Genomic DNA, 16,632 nt, shown 5'->3' with positions numbered 1-16,632 from the left:
CTTTTTAAAAGACCCTTAAGACACACCTGTTTTCTCAGGCTTTAATTACAATTAATGTTAAACTATTGTTTTTATTCTGTTTTATATTTGCTGTATCTTGGGTTCTGTATACCACCTAGGGATGCATATAGCAGATGTTTTATAAATATGATGCATAAATAGTTATGAAATTATAGATTAAGAACAGCCTTGCTGGATCAGGCCCAAGGCCTATCTAGTCCAACATCCTGTTTCACACAATGGCCCACCAGATACTCCTGAGAAGCCCACAGGCAAGAGGTGAGGGCATGCTCTCTCTCTTGCTGTTGCTCCCCTGGCAACTGATATTTAGAGGCTTCTTGCCTTGGAGGCTGGTGCTGGCTTATAGTCATCAGACTAGTAGCCATTGATAGACCTGTCCTCCATGAATTTGTCCAAGTCCCTTTTAAAGCCATCCAAGCTAGTGGCCATCACCACATCCCATGGCAGAGAATTCCATAGATTCTCTTTTTCCCTATGTGAAAAAGTACTTTTATTGGTCCTTAATTTCCTGGCCTTCATTTTCATGGGATGACCCCTGGTTCTAGTGTTGTGAGAGAAGGAAAAAAAATTATCTCTGTCCACTCTCTCTACTCTACTCCATGCATAGTTTTATACACCTCGATCATGTCTCCCCTTAGTTGCCTCTTTTCCAAGGTAAAGAGCCCCAGATGCTGTAGTCTAGCCTCATAAGGAAGGTGCTTCAGGCCCCTGATCATCTTAGTTGCCCTCTTCTGCACCTTTTCCAGTTCTTCAGTGTCCTCCTAAAGCTACAATGACCAGAACTGTACACAGTATACCAAATGTGGCCGCACCATAGATTTGTAAAAGGGCATTATAATATTAGCATTTGAATGCTAATATTATAATTTTCATTATTGATTCCCTTCCTAATGATCCCTAGCATAGAACTGACTTTTTTCACAGCTGCCACTCATTGAGTCAACACTTCCAATATGCTGTCCACCACTACCCCAAGATCTCTCTCCTTGTCAGTCAGCGACAGCTCAGACTCCATCAATGTGAAGTTGAGGGTCCGTCCCCCCGCCCCAATATGCATCACTTTACACTAGCATATATCGAACCACATTTGCCATTTTATCACCCACTCACTCAGTTTGAAGTCCTGTTTGGAGCTCCTCACAATAATTTTTCGACAATTATTTTTTGAAAGAATATATTTCCTTTTTCCAGGCTCCTGTGTCCTTTGAGGAGGTGGCTGTGTATTTCACCCGGGAGGAATGGGCTCTCCTGGATCCAGGCCCAAGAGCTCTGTATGGGGAAGTCATGCTGGAGAATTATGGGATGGTGGCTTCTCTAGGTAAGGATTCCTCTTTGTAGACAAATGCTGAAGAATGTGACTTTATCTACTTGTTGTTTATGACTGCTCTGTAAGGTTCCCACTGTGGGGAAAGGTAGCTGGTCCATGGGTCCTGGCTATGCCTCTCGAGAATGAAGGTGATGGACCTGAGGTTGCTTGATGCTATTTTTAAAATAACTTCATCTCTTTTTCTGGGAGATGCCCAGCTTGCAAAGTGAGTCACTTGTAATGATGTGACTTTAACGCCTTGCTCTTCTTTTCTCTCTACCATCCATTTGCCTAACACTTTATGAAGTGGGCTGCCTACAGCCAGGTCCAGCTGGGAAGAGATTTTGTGTGATCTCTCTTTCCTTTATCTCTTCCAGGGATTTCTCAGTTAAAATGTGAATAGCCAGGTTTACCAGGGGGACATCTATTTATCCAGCTGCTGTCCCTGCTATTGCATGTGTTGGTCTAGTTTTTTTTTTAAAAAAATATTATTATTATTTTTACATTTTATATTCCGCTCTTCCTCTAAGGAACCCGGAGCGGTGTACTACATACTTAGGTTTCTCCTCACAACAACCCTGTGAAGTAGGTTAGGCTGAGAGAGAAGTGACTGGCCCAGAGTCACCCAGCTAGTATCATTGCTGAATGGGGATTTGGACTCGGGTCTCCCCGGTCCTAGTCCAGCACTCTAACCACTACACCACGCTGGTGGGAGGTATTTACAAATCTACTGGGTGTTCAAAGAGCTCACATCTCCTTCTCTTGCCTCCTAGGGAGGGGGACATGCTTTGGTATGTCCATAGCTCAGTGGTAGAACCCTTGGCTTACATGTTGGAGAGCCCAAGTTCAGGCCCCACCGTTTCCAGTTTCACGGATCTCAGGTTAGATAGCAGGGCTGGCAATGACCTCAGTCTAGCCTGAGAGGGTCACTGCACATAAATGTTATAAGGACCAAACAGGGCTCATATCAATCAATCAATCATCTTTATTATGGTCCAAGACCAGCATAAGATAAAGCAGTTGAGCATGATTAAAACAAATTATGAAACCATAAAACTATGTTGCTTTAAAATTCTACTCTAATATTATAAAGCTATAATATAATATTAAAAGCCTGCTACCCTTTAAAAAAAGAGGATAGCTATAAAATTATTAAAATCCTAAGCATATAAAAAGTGGCAAATATAAATTGCAAAAAGCAGTGGCTAAAACAATATATAAAATAAGGCATCTAAATAGGAACACTAAAAATAACAGTATAAGCAGCAGCTTAAAGTTATACAGAGCTGATGCAGAAAAATGGCCTAGCAGTCATGACCTGGTGGATCCTACACGCTGCCATGCAGAACTTGGCGGTGTTACATGTGAAGGCTGGATCTTCATCCGAGAGCAGCAACTGGGTATAGTCGTGGTTTGAGTGGCCTGGGTGCTTGCAAAAGAGCGGAAATATAAATTTGGTCCGAATGGCTCTGTAAAAGGGGCAAAAAAGGAGCACATGTTCTGTGGTTCCCACCTCCCCAGTGTCACAGCAACAAGGTCTCTTTGCCAGTGGGATGTTTCTGTATTTGCCATCCAATACAGCAGAGGGAAGGGCATGACAGCAGGTGAGGATATAAGCCCTTCTGTGGCTTGGGATTTCTAGCTGCGACAGTATGCAGCGGGGGAGGCAGAATATCTGAGCCTTTCCCAGGACAGGAATGATGGAAGCCTGCCTAGATCAGCCTGGTTCTCCATATCCATTATCCTCTGTTTGATTATTGTAATCGCCTGGTCATGGCCCATAGCAAGTAGGGGATGTGCACAAACCGGTTAGGAGGTCCAGTGGCAGGGGTGTTAACTTTAAGGAGTAGGGAGTGTGTCGCTCCGCCCCGCCCGTATTTCCCCCGCTGGCACTGGTGCCAAAATTGCTGGCACGGGGCTGCTGTGTACCTTCTTGCAGCTCTGGAAGTGCCCCGTGTCGGCGGCAGCACCGGGGGTGGGGGGTGGGGAAACGCTACGCGGTGGGGGTGGGGGGAATGGCACCCTCCATACTCCTTAAAGCTAACACACTCCCCCGCCGTCGCTGAACCGCCCGGCGGTTCGTGCACATTTCTAATATCAAGTTGGAGGAAGAAGGTAAAGCCAAAGAGCGACAATTTAGTCCACACGGCCCAAGGTTGTGTCTGCATGCAGAATTGCAGTATTGGATAAAGCAGACGACAGTTGATTGAGGAGGCTTCCAACTTCTCCCATAGCTTGACCTGGGACTGGGAGATGGAAAACAGGGCTGGTATAAAGCATCTTTATGCCTCAACTCTTTGAAGTCTGAAGTAACTGGCCTGTTTGTTTCCTCCAAAGTAGGGTTTGCAGCTCCCAAACCTGACCTCATCACCTGGCTGGAAGAAGGAGGAGAAGATCCATCTCTCTGGGACTCCAAAGGAGTAGAGAGACCAGCACGTAGCTGCTTAGGTTGGTGTGTGTGGCTTTCCATTCTGGTATGGGCACTGAGGGATGGTGGATTGTGGTGATTTATTATTACAGTGATGATGCAGAACAGCTTAAGGCAGGGTTTCTTAACCTTGGGTCCCCAGATGTTGTTGGACTACAACTCCCAGGATCCCTAGCCACAAAGGCCATGTCTGGAGATTCTGGGAGTTGTAGTCCAACAACTGGGGGCCCAACGCTGGCCTAAGGCAAGCCTGCTCAACTTTGGCCCCCCCTCGCCCATATCTGTTTTTAGACCCAAACACCCATAATCCCCAGCCACAGTGGCCAATAGCCAGGGATTATGGGAGTTGTAAGCCAACATCTGCAGGAGGGCCGAAGTTGAGCAGGCCTGGCCTAAGGTGTCAGGCCATGCCTTCAGGTTTGTGCTCCACTTTGGCGCCTCACAGCCCTCCTCAGAGCTGCCTTTCTTCATAAGAGTGACTGGCTGGAGGAGGGGCAGAGACAGGCGGCAGACCCTGGCAGTTAGTGGGGGCCACAGAGCGTCTGGTTCCCGAGTGAGGTGCTGGGTGAGACAGTGGTGGCAGCAAATAGTGTGGGCTGTGGAAGCAGTGGAAATGGAGGCTTGGAAAAGTCAAAAATGAGGTGCTTAAAGAAAAGGGGGCTGCAGCTCAACCTTTGAACAGCACAGGCCTCTTTAATGCGAGCCAGCGTGGTGTAGTGGTTAGAGTGCTGGGCTAGGACCGGGGAGACCCGAGTTCAAATCCCCATTCAGCCATGAAAACTAGCTGGGTGACTCTGGGCCAGTCACTTCTCTCTCAGCCTAACCTACTTCACAGGGTTGTTGTGAAAGAGAAACTCAAGTATGTAGTACACCGCTCTGGGCTCCTTGGAGGAAGAGCGGGATATGTAAATAATAATAAATAATAATAATAATAAGTCATTGCGTTCCTGGTTAGCACTGAAGTGAAGCAAACCAGGCCTAACCTTTCAGCCCCGCTGGAGGTTTACTTCCCCCACCCTACTCCTCTAACTCTTACAGAGGCTGGGGACAGTGGCTGCGAGGGAGCAGGCAGCCATCTTTTGCGGCTGGACTTTCCCTCCACTTGGGAGTCCTGGGAATGGTGCAGGTGCTCCTGGGATTTGTAGTCTTCTCTGAGAGTCTCTTCTGAGAACCACTTCCAGTCCATGTATACCGAGGGGTTTTTTAACCTTTTTCAGCAAGTGCTTCCCTTCTGCCTCAAAGCTTCAGTAGGCTGCTACTGAACTCACAGACTCACATATAGCTCATGGGCTGATGAGAAATAATATAATAAGACACAAGTAGACAAGAACTGTGGCACCCAAAATAGATTTTTCCAGTGTTACTGTGGGGTGGGGGAAGTAATAATATGCAAGCTGCCAAGAACTGTGACACATGCAGCTAACTCTTCTTGATGGCAAGGAATTACAAGCCAAACTAATCTGCTCTGGGATGAGGCAAAGGAAAGGAAACCTCAGCTAGACACAGTGACTTCCTTCTATCCTCTGGAAACCTGTAGCCTGAGCTTAACATCATATACCCGGCCTGGCCCCACCCCTTCCTTCTCCGCCCTCACTGGTGCACAAGCCAACCTATCCCTCCCTCAGGCTGAGCCCTCTACTCCCTCCTCCTCTTGTGTGATTGGTTGGTTAGTGCCCAGGCCTGGCCTGGCCCCACCCTTCCCTCCTTGTGATTGGCTGACTATGGGCTCAGCCCACCCCTCCCTCAGCCTGACTGACAGTTTTAGCAGTATACCCCTGTGCTAGCCTGACCTGGCTCCACCCTTCCCTCCAGCTCTTCTTGTCACGGGCTGGCTAGGCGCTCAGGCTGAGCTCACCCCTCCCTCAACCTGACCAACAAGCTCAGTGACAGCATTTTCCTTGCTGCTGAGCCTCTCAGTCACTTTGGCATAGAGATGGGCTGAGCCAGAGGCCCATCCACCCCCGGAGAGGACATATTGCCTCAGCTGCATATCCCTGATACAGACAATATGATTCAGATGGCGTAATAGTCAGATTTAGCATTAGGTAGTAACATTATCAAAAGGTAGGGTGGAGAAAGACCCCTGCCTAAAACCCTGGAGTTCCACTGCCAATTAGTACAGATAGTACTGAGCCAAATGGACCAATGTTCAGATTCAGCATTGGGCAGATTCATAAGAACATAAGAACAGCCCTGCTGGATCAGGCCCAAGGCCCATCTAGTCCAGCATCCTGTTTCCCAAAGTGGCCCACCAGATGCCACTGGAAGCCTACAGGCAGGAGTTGAGGGCAGTGATGTGCCCGGACCAGTCCGGAGGCCATTCTACAGGCCTCCGGACCGGTCTGGACATGGGCGTTCGGGTTCGGGTGGATTGGGGTGGGGGGTTCCTTTAAGGGCGGGGGAGGGTTTACTTACTCCTCCCGCCACTTTCCCAACTCCGGCACACGTATTTCCTTTAGTAATCGGGGCGGCAGGATACCTCCCTGCCGCCCCTTCCCCCGCTTGGCTGCAAAAGGCTTAAAAAGGCTTTCATGTCACGGAGATGTGAAGCACGCGCAAAAGGCCTCTTAAAGCCTTTTGCAGCCAAGCGGGGGAAGGGGCGGCAGGGAGGTATCCTGCCGCCCCGATTACTAAATGAAATACATGCACCGGAGTAGGGAAAGCAGCGGGAGGGGTAAGTAAGCCCTCCCCTGCCCTTAAAGGAACCCACCCCCACCCCAGTGCCAGACTAGGCATGCCCTCTCTCCTGCTGTTACTCCCCTGCTGTGGCATTCATGCAGAAAGTCCAAAGTCCCTGGCAGCATCGCCTGACCTGTCATCTTCAAGTTAGGGCTAAGAAAGAAAGACTGTTGTCTGAAACACTGGACAGCCACAGCCAGTCAGTACAAACTAGGGTTTCACAACTTTGGCCCTATAGCTGTGTTTTGGACTACAATTCCCATCATTCCTAGCCACAGTGGCCAATAGTCAGGGATGATGGGAGTTGCAATCTCACTTCTGCAGGCGGACTGAAGTTGTGGAGCCCTGAGGTAAACACGGTTGAGCAGTATGGACCCAGGGTCTGACTCAGTGTGGCAGCTTCATCAGGAGCGTGCATAGTTCAGTGTTTTGCATGCCGAAAGATTTCCCCAGGATGAGTCCCTGGCAGAATCTGTTGTGAGAACAATTTGTTATGGGGTGGCTAACAAATAAAGTTTATTGTTATTAATCTCCTGACCTGCCTGAAACCTTTACCACCTTTGCTTGAAAGTGTTACACTTGGAGTGTGCAAAAAGCTTCTCTTAGATTTCTTTATTAAATAAATAATCACCTTCTCATTCTCATGCGTATCATGGTGTCTCAGCTCTAGGCAGAGACAACTGTGCAGCTATGATGGGAGAAGCCAAGGACTGTGTTAGGGAAGTGCAGGGGTCCAGCCAAGCTTGCTCCCTCTTGTCTAGGGAGCAAGAGGCTGTTAGTTCAAATCCCCGCCGGTGTGCTTCCCAGACTGTGCCTAGTAATATATATATATATATATATATATATATATATATATATATATATATATATATATATTGATTGATTAAGTGCCGTCAAGTCGGTGTTGACTCTTAGTGACCACATAGATAGATTCTCTCCAGGATGATCTGTCTTCCACTTGGCCTTTAAGGTCTCTCAGTGGTGCATTCATTGCTGTCGTAATTGAGTCCATCCATCTTGCTGCTGGTCGCCCTCTTCTCTTTCCTTCAACTTTCCCCAGCATTATGGACTTCTCAAGGGAGCTGGGTCTTTGCATAATGTGTCAGAAGTATGATAGTTTGAGGCCGGTCATTTGTGCCTCAAGTGAAAATTATGGATTGATCTGCCCTATGATCCATTTGTTTGTTTTCCTGGCTGTCCATGGTATCCTCAAAGGTCTTCTCCAGCACCAAAGTTCAAAAGCATCAATACTCTTTCTATCTTGCTTCTTCAAAGTCCAGCTTTGTAGTCACCTATATCGGTCAGCAGTGATATAGGAAGGTGCTGGAGGCAGATGCTCACTTCATTTGACAACGGCAAAGGCATCATCTCATAATGCGCGGGATGAAGACACTGGTAGACACTGATAAACCCCTCCTGTATTCTACCAAGAAAACCACAGGGCTCTGTGGTCACCAGGAGTCGACAACGATTTGGTGTCGGCACAATCTTTCCTTTCTTTAAAAGGACTGGGCTATAAAACATATTGCTTGATCTCTGTCTCCCTGCAATATTAATGACTCACTGTCCCATTCCAGCCTGACTCCTCTGTGGCAAGGTTTCACATTCAGAAGCATCTTGTAATTGGTTGGTGGGGCGTGGGAGGGTGGGGGTTTAAGGGAGGCCGCCACTTTAAAAACTTGGGGAAAGGCACTTTTAACCCCCCAAGTGCCTTGGTTGATGATAGATCATTCAGTGTTCTCTTTAATACACACACACACACACACACACACACTCACACTCTCTCTCTCTCTCTCTCTCTCGATATAAATATATAAGCAATAATAGACTTCTCTCTCTTTTCCAACAGGTGATCAGCAGAAAAATGAGAATTACAGGGAGCCACTTGGATTGTCACGTCAAAGAATTCATGTTGGAGAGAAACAATCTAAATGTCCAGAGTGTGGAAAGAGGTCCAGTCTGTGTGGAAACCTTACTTCACATCAAAGTATCCATACAGAAGAAAAACCACATAAATGTTTGGCATGTCAAAGAAGCATGCTTAGTAAACTTCAAAGAACTCTCACAGGAGAGGAAGTATATAAATGTTTGGTGTGTGAAAAGAACTTCAAGAGAAAGGAGAGCCTCACATCACATCAAAGAGTCCACACTGGAGAGAAACCCTATAAATGCATGGAGTGTGGAAAGAGTTTTAGGCAGCGCACAACTCTTGCTGCTCATAAAAGAATTCACACTGGAGAGAGGCCATATACATGCTTGGAGTGTGGAAAGGCCTTTTGTGAGAAAACATCTCTTAAACATCATCAAAGAACTCACACCGGAGAGAAACCATATACATGCTTGGAGTGTGGAAAGAGCTTCACCCGAAATAATACACTTATTTTACATCAAAGAATTCACAAAGGAGAGAAACCATGTAAATGTTTGGTCTGTGGAAAGAACTTCAGGCAGAATCAAGATCTAATTTCACATCAAAGAATCCACACAGGGTTGAAACCATATCGATGTCTGGAATGTGGAAAGAGCTTTGGGCTGAGGTCAAAACTTGCATTTCATCGGAGAATTCACAGAGGAGAGAAACCATACAAATGCTTGGAGTGTGGAAAGAGCTTCGCTTATAAAGAACATTTTATTTCTCATCAAAGAATTCACACTGGAGAGAAACCATATGAATGCTTGGTTTGTGGAAAGAGCTTTCGTGCTCAGTCAACATATAGGAAACATCAAAAAACTCATACAGGAGAGAAACCACATACGTGTTTGGAGTGCGGAAAGGGCTTTAGTCGGAGTGATATGCTTACCCGGCATCAAAGAACTCATACAGGGGGGCATCCATTTAGATGCCTGAAGTGTGGAAAGACGTTCAGGCAAAGAGGAGATCTTCTTTCTCATCAAAGAACCCACACTGAAGAGAACCCATACAAATGCTTGGAGTGTGGAAAATGCTTCATTTATAATGCAGCTCTTACTTCCCATCAAAGAATCCACTCTGGAGAGAAACCATACACATGCTTGGAGTGCGGAAAACACTTCTCTCATCATGCACATTTTACTTCGCATCAAAGAATCCATACTGGAGAGAAACCGTATAAATGCTTGGATTGTGGGAAGAGTTTCATTCATAAGGAATATCTTATGTCCCATCAAAGAATCCATACTGGAGAGAAACCATATAAATGCTTGGATTGTGGGAAGTGTTTTCGTGATAAATCAACTTGTAGGAAACATCAAATAACTCACACAGGAGAGAAACCATATATGTGCTTAGAGTGTGGAAAGAGCTTCCCTCGGAGTGATACACTTGTCAGGCATCAAAGAAGTCACACAGGAGAGAAACCATTTGCATGCTTGGAATGTGGGAGAAGTTTCACGAGGAACTCACAGCTTACTAGTCATCAGAGAACCCACTTGGAGATAATCTCAGTCCAAATCTAAAGGCATTATGATAAAACAGACCTAAATTTATTATTGATTGATCTTATGATAGTTATTTAGATTTAAGTCACCTACAATAGCTATGTACTCTGTAAGTATTAAAAGAGGAAAGGGTCTAACTTCAGGCTTCCAATGAAAGAGACTGGAGACAGGAAGAAAGGAGATATGTGTGGAACCACACAAGGAAGACAGTAGTAACTGACAGAGTGAAGCCCTTATGTTTAAAACAGCATTTCAAGGGAGAGTCAGAGGGAGGTAAATTGAGGGCTAACTTAATTCAATGATAAATGCTGGGTGGGTGGAGAAAAGTGTTCTGCTCCTGGGTGTGGCTACTTTTGCTCAATGGAGCAATTAAAGAATCTGACTTTCAAGATTAAACTTGAACCTCCCAAGAGATTAAAAGAATACTGCCTCAGCTGGCCATATACATATGCAAGCAGTGTTCCATCTAAGACATGCACGTGTGCACAAGCACACATGTTTTTTGATGTCCGCTCAGTTAATTTTAGGTCCCACTCAGGTTGAATCAGGAAGGCTCCACTCTGAATTCATGTGTGCACACACTGCCTTGATACTGCTGCCCAAAGCACTCATTCCGCACACAGATGGAAAAAAAATGAGAGAACACAATGTATGCAAGCCAATACAGGTGTGATATTCCCTCAAGAGAAGTAACCCATGAAAAGTGAAGCTGCATCAGTGTTTGAAATGGCCCAGGCTACCTTTCTTATGTAGTGAGATGGCAGGCCAAAAGGATGGAACCACCACTGTGGCCCTGTCCAGATATGGGTGATGTGATTTGGAGAGGAGAGCTGGTCTTTTGGTAGCAAGCATGACTTGTCCCCATCTCATTAATACCACCCTAAAAACCCCAGTAAGGAATACCTTAGTTCTCTCAGGTTTTGTGCATTAGGGGAAGGTTTTGTGCATTTTCTCACCATCAAGTGTGAGGGCAGGTGGGGAAGAAGCCTTGGAAAACTTACCTCCCCCGTGGACGATCATCCTGTTGGTGCTGGGCACATGGACTGTGTGCCCAGGCACTCCACTGTTGCCCCTGGCAGCATGGAGGCACAGAGGCCAGGATGTGTCGTCCTGGGCCCTGGATATCCCACAATGCACTGCATCAGTGTCCATTGCATTGTGGGGATTCACACACACACACACACACACACACACACACACACACACCCCTCTACCAGGAGCAGCTGGCACCAACACACGAGCACGTGTGTGTCTCCTCTGTGTGTGTCTCCTCTATGGATAGGAGAGCCGGTCTTGTGGTAACAAGCATGACTTGTCCCCATAGCTAAGCAGGTTCTACCCTGGTTGCTTCTGAATGGGAGACTTGATGTGTGAGCACTGCAAGATATTCCCCTCAGGGGATGGAGCTGCTCTGGGAAGAGCAGAAGGTTTCAAGTTCCCTCCCTGGCTTCTCCAAGATAGGACTGAGAGAGATTCCTGCCTGCAACCTTGGAGAAGCCGCTGCCAGTCTGTGAAGACAATACTGAGCTAGATAGACCAATGGTCTGACTCAGTATATGACAGTTTCCTATGTTCCTATGATGTGAGCACACGTGTGCATGTTTTTATTTATTATTTATTTAACATATTTGTATACTGCCCAAAACTCACATTTACAACAAGCAAACAAACAAATCGTTAAATCATTAGTTAAAGTAAATGATAACAAACAAACATAAAACAGTAGTTAAAACAAAATAAATGATATAGGAAAAGTTAAAACATGACAACAGTTTTAATTTTAAAACATTTTAAAACTTTTTGTATGAATAGCTAGCTGCATTTGCATTCATTTTAAGAATGAATGTGGGTACAACAAATCCCTCAAATACAAGGTATGGATAGGAACTATACTGCTATATGTGCATTCATCATAAAATGGGAGTAATTATGTGCATTGAATATAACATCTGAACAGGGCTTATGTCAGCATAGATTTCATCACTGATTGATCATCTTTAAATGGACCTGTTGCTGTATAACCCCAAAAGGTCATCCGGCTACAAATGTACATCTCTGAGGTCAGACCTTCATCACTCTCCAATCGCATCCTTTTATTTTTCACATCTAGCCTCCTTTGCTCATGGCTGGTGGAGCTGCCTGTTAACCAGGTTAAGATGAAACAGCCTGGAGCATCCATCTTGTGTAGAGAGAGAATCATGCTTGGGTCCATCATGTTATATCTCTCTTTCATGTCAAAAATGAAGACAAGAATACATCTATGTGTCATGGTCGTTCCAAAAAGGCTTAGCCCAAACTGGTGGCAGATATCTTGAGTTGGCCTTGAATAAGGAGTGTCAAGATACAAAGGAAGCAGCTGATAAGAGAGACTTCTCAGCCTTTCCTATCTTATTTCCCAGCAATCACTCTATCAAAGTGATTGGCGGAAACTTATCGGCACTGGCTGCCAATAGGTTTCCAGGCAAAATACTAGGTCCTGGTTATGACCTATAAAGCCCTAAACGGCTTAGGCCCTGGGTATTTAAGATAACGTCTTCTTCACCAAGATCATCTGGAGAGGTTCATCTATGGTTGCCACCGGTTTGTCTGGTGGCTACTTAGGGATTGGCCTTCTCTGTTGCTGCCCCTGGGCTTTGGAATGCTCTCCCTGTTGAAATAAGAGCCTCCCAATCTCTGGCAACTTTTAAAAAGGTATTGAAGACATATTTGTTCACTCAAGCTTTTAATTAGATTTACTAGCTTAACCTGCACAAAGCACCTGCGCACTAGTACTTGATTTCTCCCCACCCTCACCTGAGCTGCACTCCTCCTCCTCCTCCATTCCATTGCTTCCATCCCCCTCACCTCTCTTGGTCGCAGCTGCAGCGTTGCTGGCGCCTGTTGGCCAAGCTGCAGCCTCCTATCCCCAGAGACCTCCTCAACCGAGCCCCGCTCCTGCTCCTCTCCACAGCAGCAGTAGATGACTGGGCCCTTCCTAGCTTCTGCCACCTCCATAGCTGTTCGTTCCCCTCAGGCTGCTGTGACAGGCCCTGGCGTGTCCCTTGCCTGCCTGCCTGCCTCTGCCAATGGCCTTGGTAGCCCCAAACAGCAGCTGTGGTTGACTGGAACCTTCCTTGCTGCCGGTGTTGCCATGGCCGCTCGTTCCCATCAGGCTGTTGATAGGCTTGGGCCTGTCCCTCGCCCTTCCTTCTTTCTCACTTCCCCTCCCTCTTTCTCCTCCACTTGCTCTTCCCCTCTGTCTTTCTACTCCTCCCTTCTCTCTCTCTCTCTCCCCCTCCCTTCCTGAGTTAACAGATCTTGTTCGTCTTGTTTCCTTATCTAATTCACACATCCACAGCCTCCTTCTCCTGAAGGGGCTCTTTCCTCCCTCACGACCCCTCTCATCGCAGATCCCTGCCCACATTCGTTTTATATATAGATAGATTCCTCTCCTCTACGATCAAGAACATCTTCTGACCAGTAACAGTTGCATTCCAACTGACCTTAACCATCACTGGCTTCTCCTCCCTATTTGCATATGGAATCCCCACTGCCCAATCAGGTGCTTCTGCTTGTGAACTCTCACGAGAGCTGCCATGCACAGGATTAGCCACAGGTGTGCCTTAGAGAATTAGAGAGATAGATTCCTCTCCTCTACAATCAAGAACATCTTCCGACCAGTAACAGTTACATTCCAATTGACCTTAACCATCACAAGCTCCTCCTCCTTACATGCCTATGGAATCCCCACTGCCCAATCACCACGGTGCCACAGGCTCCTCCTCGCTATCTGCATATGGAATCCCACTGCCCAGTCACCATAGTGCTTCTGATCTCACAGGCTCCTCTTCCCTATCTGCATATGGAATCCCCACTGCCCAGTCAGGTGCTTCTGCTTGCGAACTCCCGTGAGAGTTGTCACACATGGGATTAGCCACGGGTATGCCATAGAGAATTAAATATATAGTTTTCATACTTTTAATGTTGGGTTTTAAATTATTTTAATGTATTAATCATTTTAATTTTCTTTCATTTGTACTGTTTTTACTGTACAACACCCAGAGATGCAGGTTTTGGCTGGTATATAAATATGTTAACTAACCAACTAACTAAAGAAACTAGGTCCCACCATGAGAGCAACAAAAAGCCCACTTTTTCTGAGATAGACATTTATATCTTCACAGGCATTCTGCTGTTGTTTTTATCATTTACACTGTAATAATAATTTTAAAAAACATACATGGGGCTTTAAACACAATAATTAGAGCAACTCTGAAGTGAGATTTAAGCTTCTGAAATGGTTCAGACATAAGAGCCAGAGGACTGAAAAAGAGGATGGGATGCTCTGGGAAGAGCACCTTCAGAGGAGAGCTGGTCTTGAGATAGCAAACTAAGCAGGGTCCACCCTGCTTTGCGTTTGAATGGGAGACAATGTGTGTAAGCACTGTAAGATATTCCCCCTTGGGATGGGGCTGCTCTGGGAAGAGCACCTGCATGCTTGCCTGTAGAAGGTTCCAAGTTTCCTCTTTGGCATCTCCAGATAGGGCTGAGAGAGATTCCTGCCTGCAACCTTGGAGAAGCTGCTGCCGGCTGTGTAGACAACACTGAGCTAGATAGACCAATGGTATGATTCGGTATAAGGCAGCTTCCTATGTGTCGATGTTCCACCCAACTGAAATAGAAAGGCAAAGATGCGCAGTGAGGTACAGAAGTACACACCTTTGAATAAGACTGATGCAAATCAGGGTTGGTATAGTACTTGGGGGCACGTCTTCACAGTGACCGTGGATGGCCTGTGCAGCTTTTATGTACCTGGCATACGAGTGTTTTGTTTTGTGTTTAGATTTATTTCCTGCTCTTCCTCCAAGGAGCCCAGAGCAGTATACATAGTTAGGTTTCTCCTTACAGCAACCCTGCGAAGTAGGTTAGGCTGAGAGATAGCTGACTGGCCCAGAATCACCTGATGAGTTTCATGGCTGCGTGGGGATTTGAACTTGGGTTTCCCCAGCCCCAGCTAGGGTTTTCACCCCACATCCATAACCATGGGAAATGTTGTTCTGTATATACAAGCTGCACCTAAGTCTTGCTGAAGATAAGGTGACAAATTTCACCTAGGTATGCATAGAAGAAGTGAGCAAGTAAGGATCCATCCCTAGTAGCCTGAGTAAAGAACTGTGACAATTCTGAGCCATTACTGGCTCTTAAGCCAAGTCACCAGTTAGATGGAGTGAGAACAATGCTGCTTTTTTGGATGAGCCAATACTGGTACATGGAAAACAACAGGGGTTTTTTTTTGCCATGCTCCCTCCCTCAGTTTAAAAACAACAACCCAATAACATAATTTTAAAGAGACATTTTAATGCTCCATCTATGCTTAAATCTGGTGGGTTCTTGTGTGTTTCATTTTTATAATTCAATTTTTCGCTTTTAAAATAACTTTTAATGTGAAACTTAATTCTGGCTGTGGTTTTAGCCTGACTTTTAACTTGATTACTCAATTTGGTTGATTTTATTAGTTTTTACATTTTATCTGTTTTATTGTTGTGAGCCGCCCCCAGCAGTAGTGTACTGGAGGGATGGGGTGCAAATATTTTAAATAAATAAAATTAAAAATTTCAGTATCCAGTGGAGGAGAGCTGGTCTTGTGGTAAAGGTAAAATGTGCTGTTGCATCGGTGTCAACTGCAAACATACCATCAGGGATTCAAACTGGCAACCTTGGGCTTGGTAGTCAAGCCATTTCCCCACTGTGCCATTAGGTGGCTTGGTCTTGTAGTAGCAAGCATGAATTGTCCCCTTTGCTAAGCTGGGTCTGCATTGGAATGGGAGACTTCATGTGTGAGCACTGTAAGATATTCGCCTTAGGAGATGGGGCCGCTCTGGGAAGAGTACCTGCATTCTTGCATGCAGAAAGTTCCAAGTTCCCTCCTTGGCATCTCCGGATAAGGACTGAGAGAGATTCCTGCCTGTAACCTTGGAGAAGCCGCTGCCAGTCTGTGAAGACAATACTGAGCTAGATGGACAAATCGTCTGACTCTGTAGAAGTCAGCTTTCTATGTTCTTAGGTAAAGATCTTGACTCACTCATTGCTGCCTGAATATACATTGCCACAGAAGGACCACAGAGTCTAGATAACAGACCTTCTTGATACTTGCTTGTATCAATCTGAGTTTGTGTGCCCATAATGGAAAACTTGAAAACAAAAAGGACAGTATTTGAAGAAGCACTGACTCATTACTCAATATAGAACTTATTTTATTAATAAATATGAATCTTGCTGGATAGCCAAGAGAAGGCAATCAGTGGAAGGCCTGAAACATTTGGGTATTTGGGCTGAGGTATAAAGGTTGGAGACCTGGAATGTTGTAGAGGATCCTTGCGGGGGGGGGGGGTGCTTTTTGGCTTTTGTTTGTTTTCTTTTTTCAGACTAAGAATTTTTGGAAGGGAAGCTTCTTTGAAAAGCTCTCTCTCCACCTTCCCTTGCTTTTCCCTTTTTAGCCAAACTTTTATTTGTGCTGTCATGTTTGTTTGTTTGTTTTTTGTAATTTTAAGAGAGTTAAGCTTCTGAGATTTCTAGAGACTCTTCACGCTGAAGATGGTAGATATCAAATTTTATTTCTTTATATATTTTGACTCCTAATTTCCTTTAATGCTGTCTGCTGCTGAGAACAAGAGGAGCTTCCAAGTGATCTAACAGGGGGGAGGGGTTTGATTTAAATACATATTGTATGAAGCTTATGTGGTATTGGAAATAATTCTTTCTGTGCTTCCTTTCCACAAATGCATCAAAGAGAGGAGAGCTG

At 45.6% G+C, this 16,632-nt stretch overlaps 1 protein-coding gene across 1 annotated transcript in view; it reads left to right on the top strand.

Moving 5' to 3' along the window:
- The window catches only part of LOC128347494 (zinc finger protein 420-like), a 48,141-nt gene that overhangs the window by 5,142 nt on the left and 26,367 nt on the right, over window positions 1–16,632 (top strand). The window contains exons 4-6 of the mRNA XM_053302330.1: window positions 1,213–1,339; window positions 3,665–3,775; window positions 8,284–9,828. Coding sequence (XP_053158305.1) covers window positions 1,213–1,339; window positions 3,665–3,775; window positions 8,284–9,828 — 1,783 coding nt within the window. The remainder of the gene's footprint in view (window positions 1–1,212; window positions 1,340–3,664; window positions 3,776–8,283; window positions 9,829–16,632) is intronic.

This window comes from Hemicordylus capensis, chromosome 2 (assembly GCF_027244095.1).
Source record: "Hemicordylus capensis ecotype Gifberg chromosome 2, rHemCap1.1.pri, whole genome shotgun sequence".
NCBI classification, from domain to species: domain Eukaryota; kingdom Metazoa; phylum Chordata; class Lepidosauria; order Squamata; family Cordylidae; genus Hemicordylus; species Hemicordylus capensis.
This window is presented reverse-complemented; position numbering and strand designations above follow the sequence as displayed.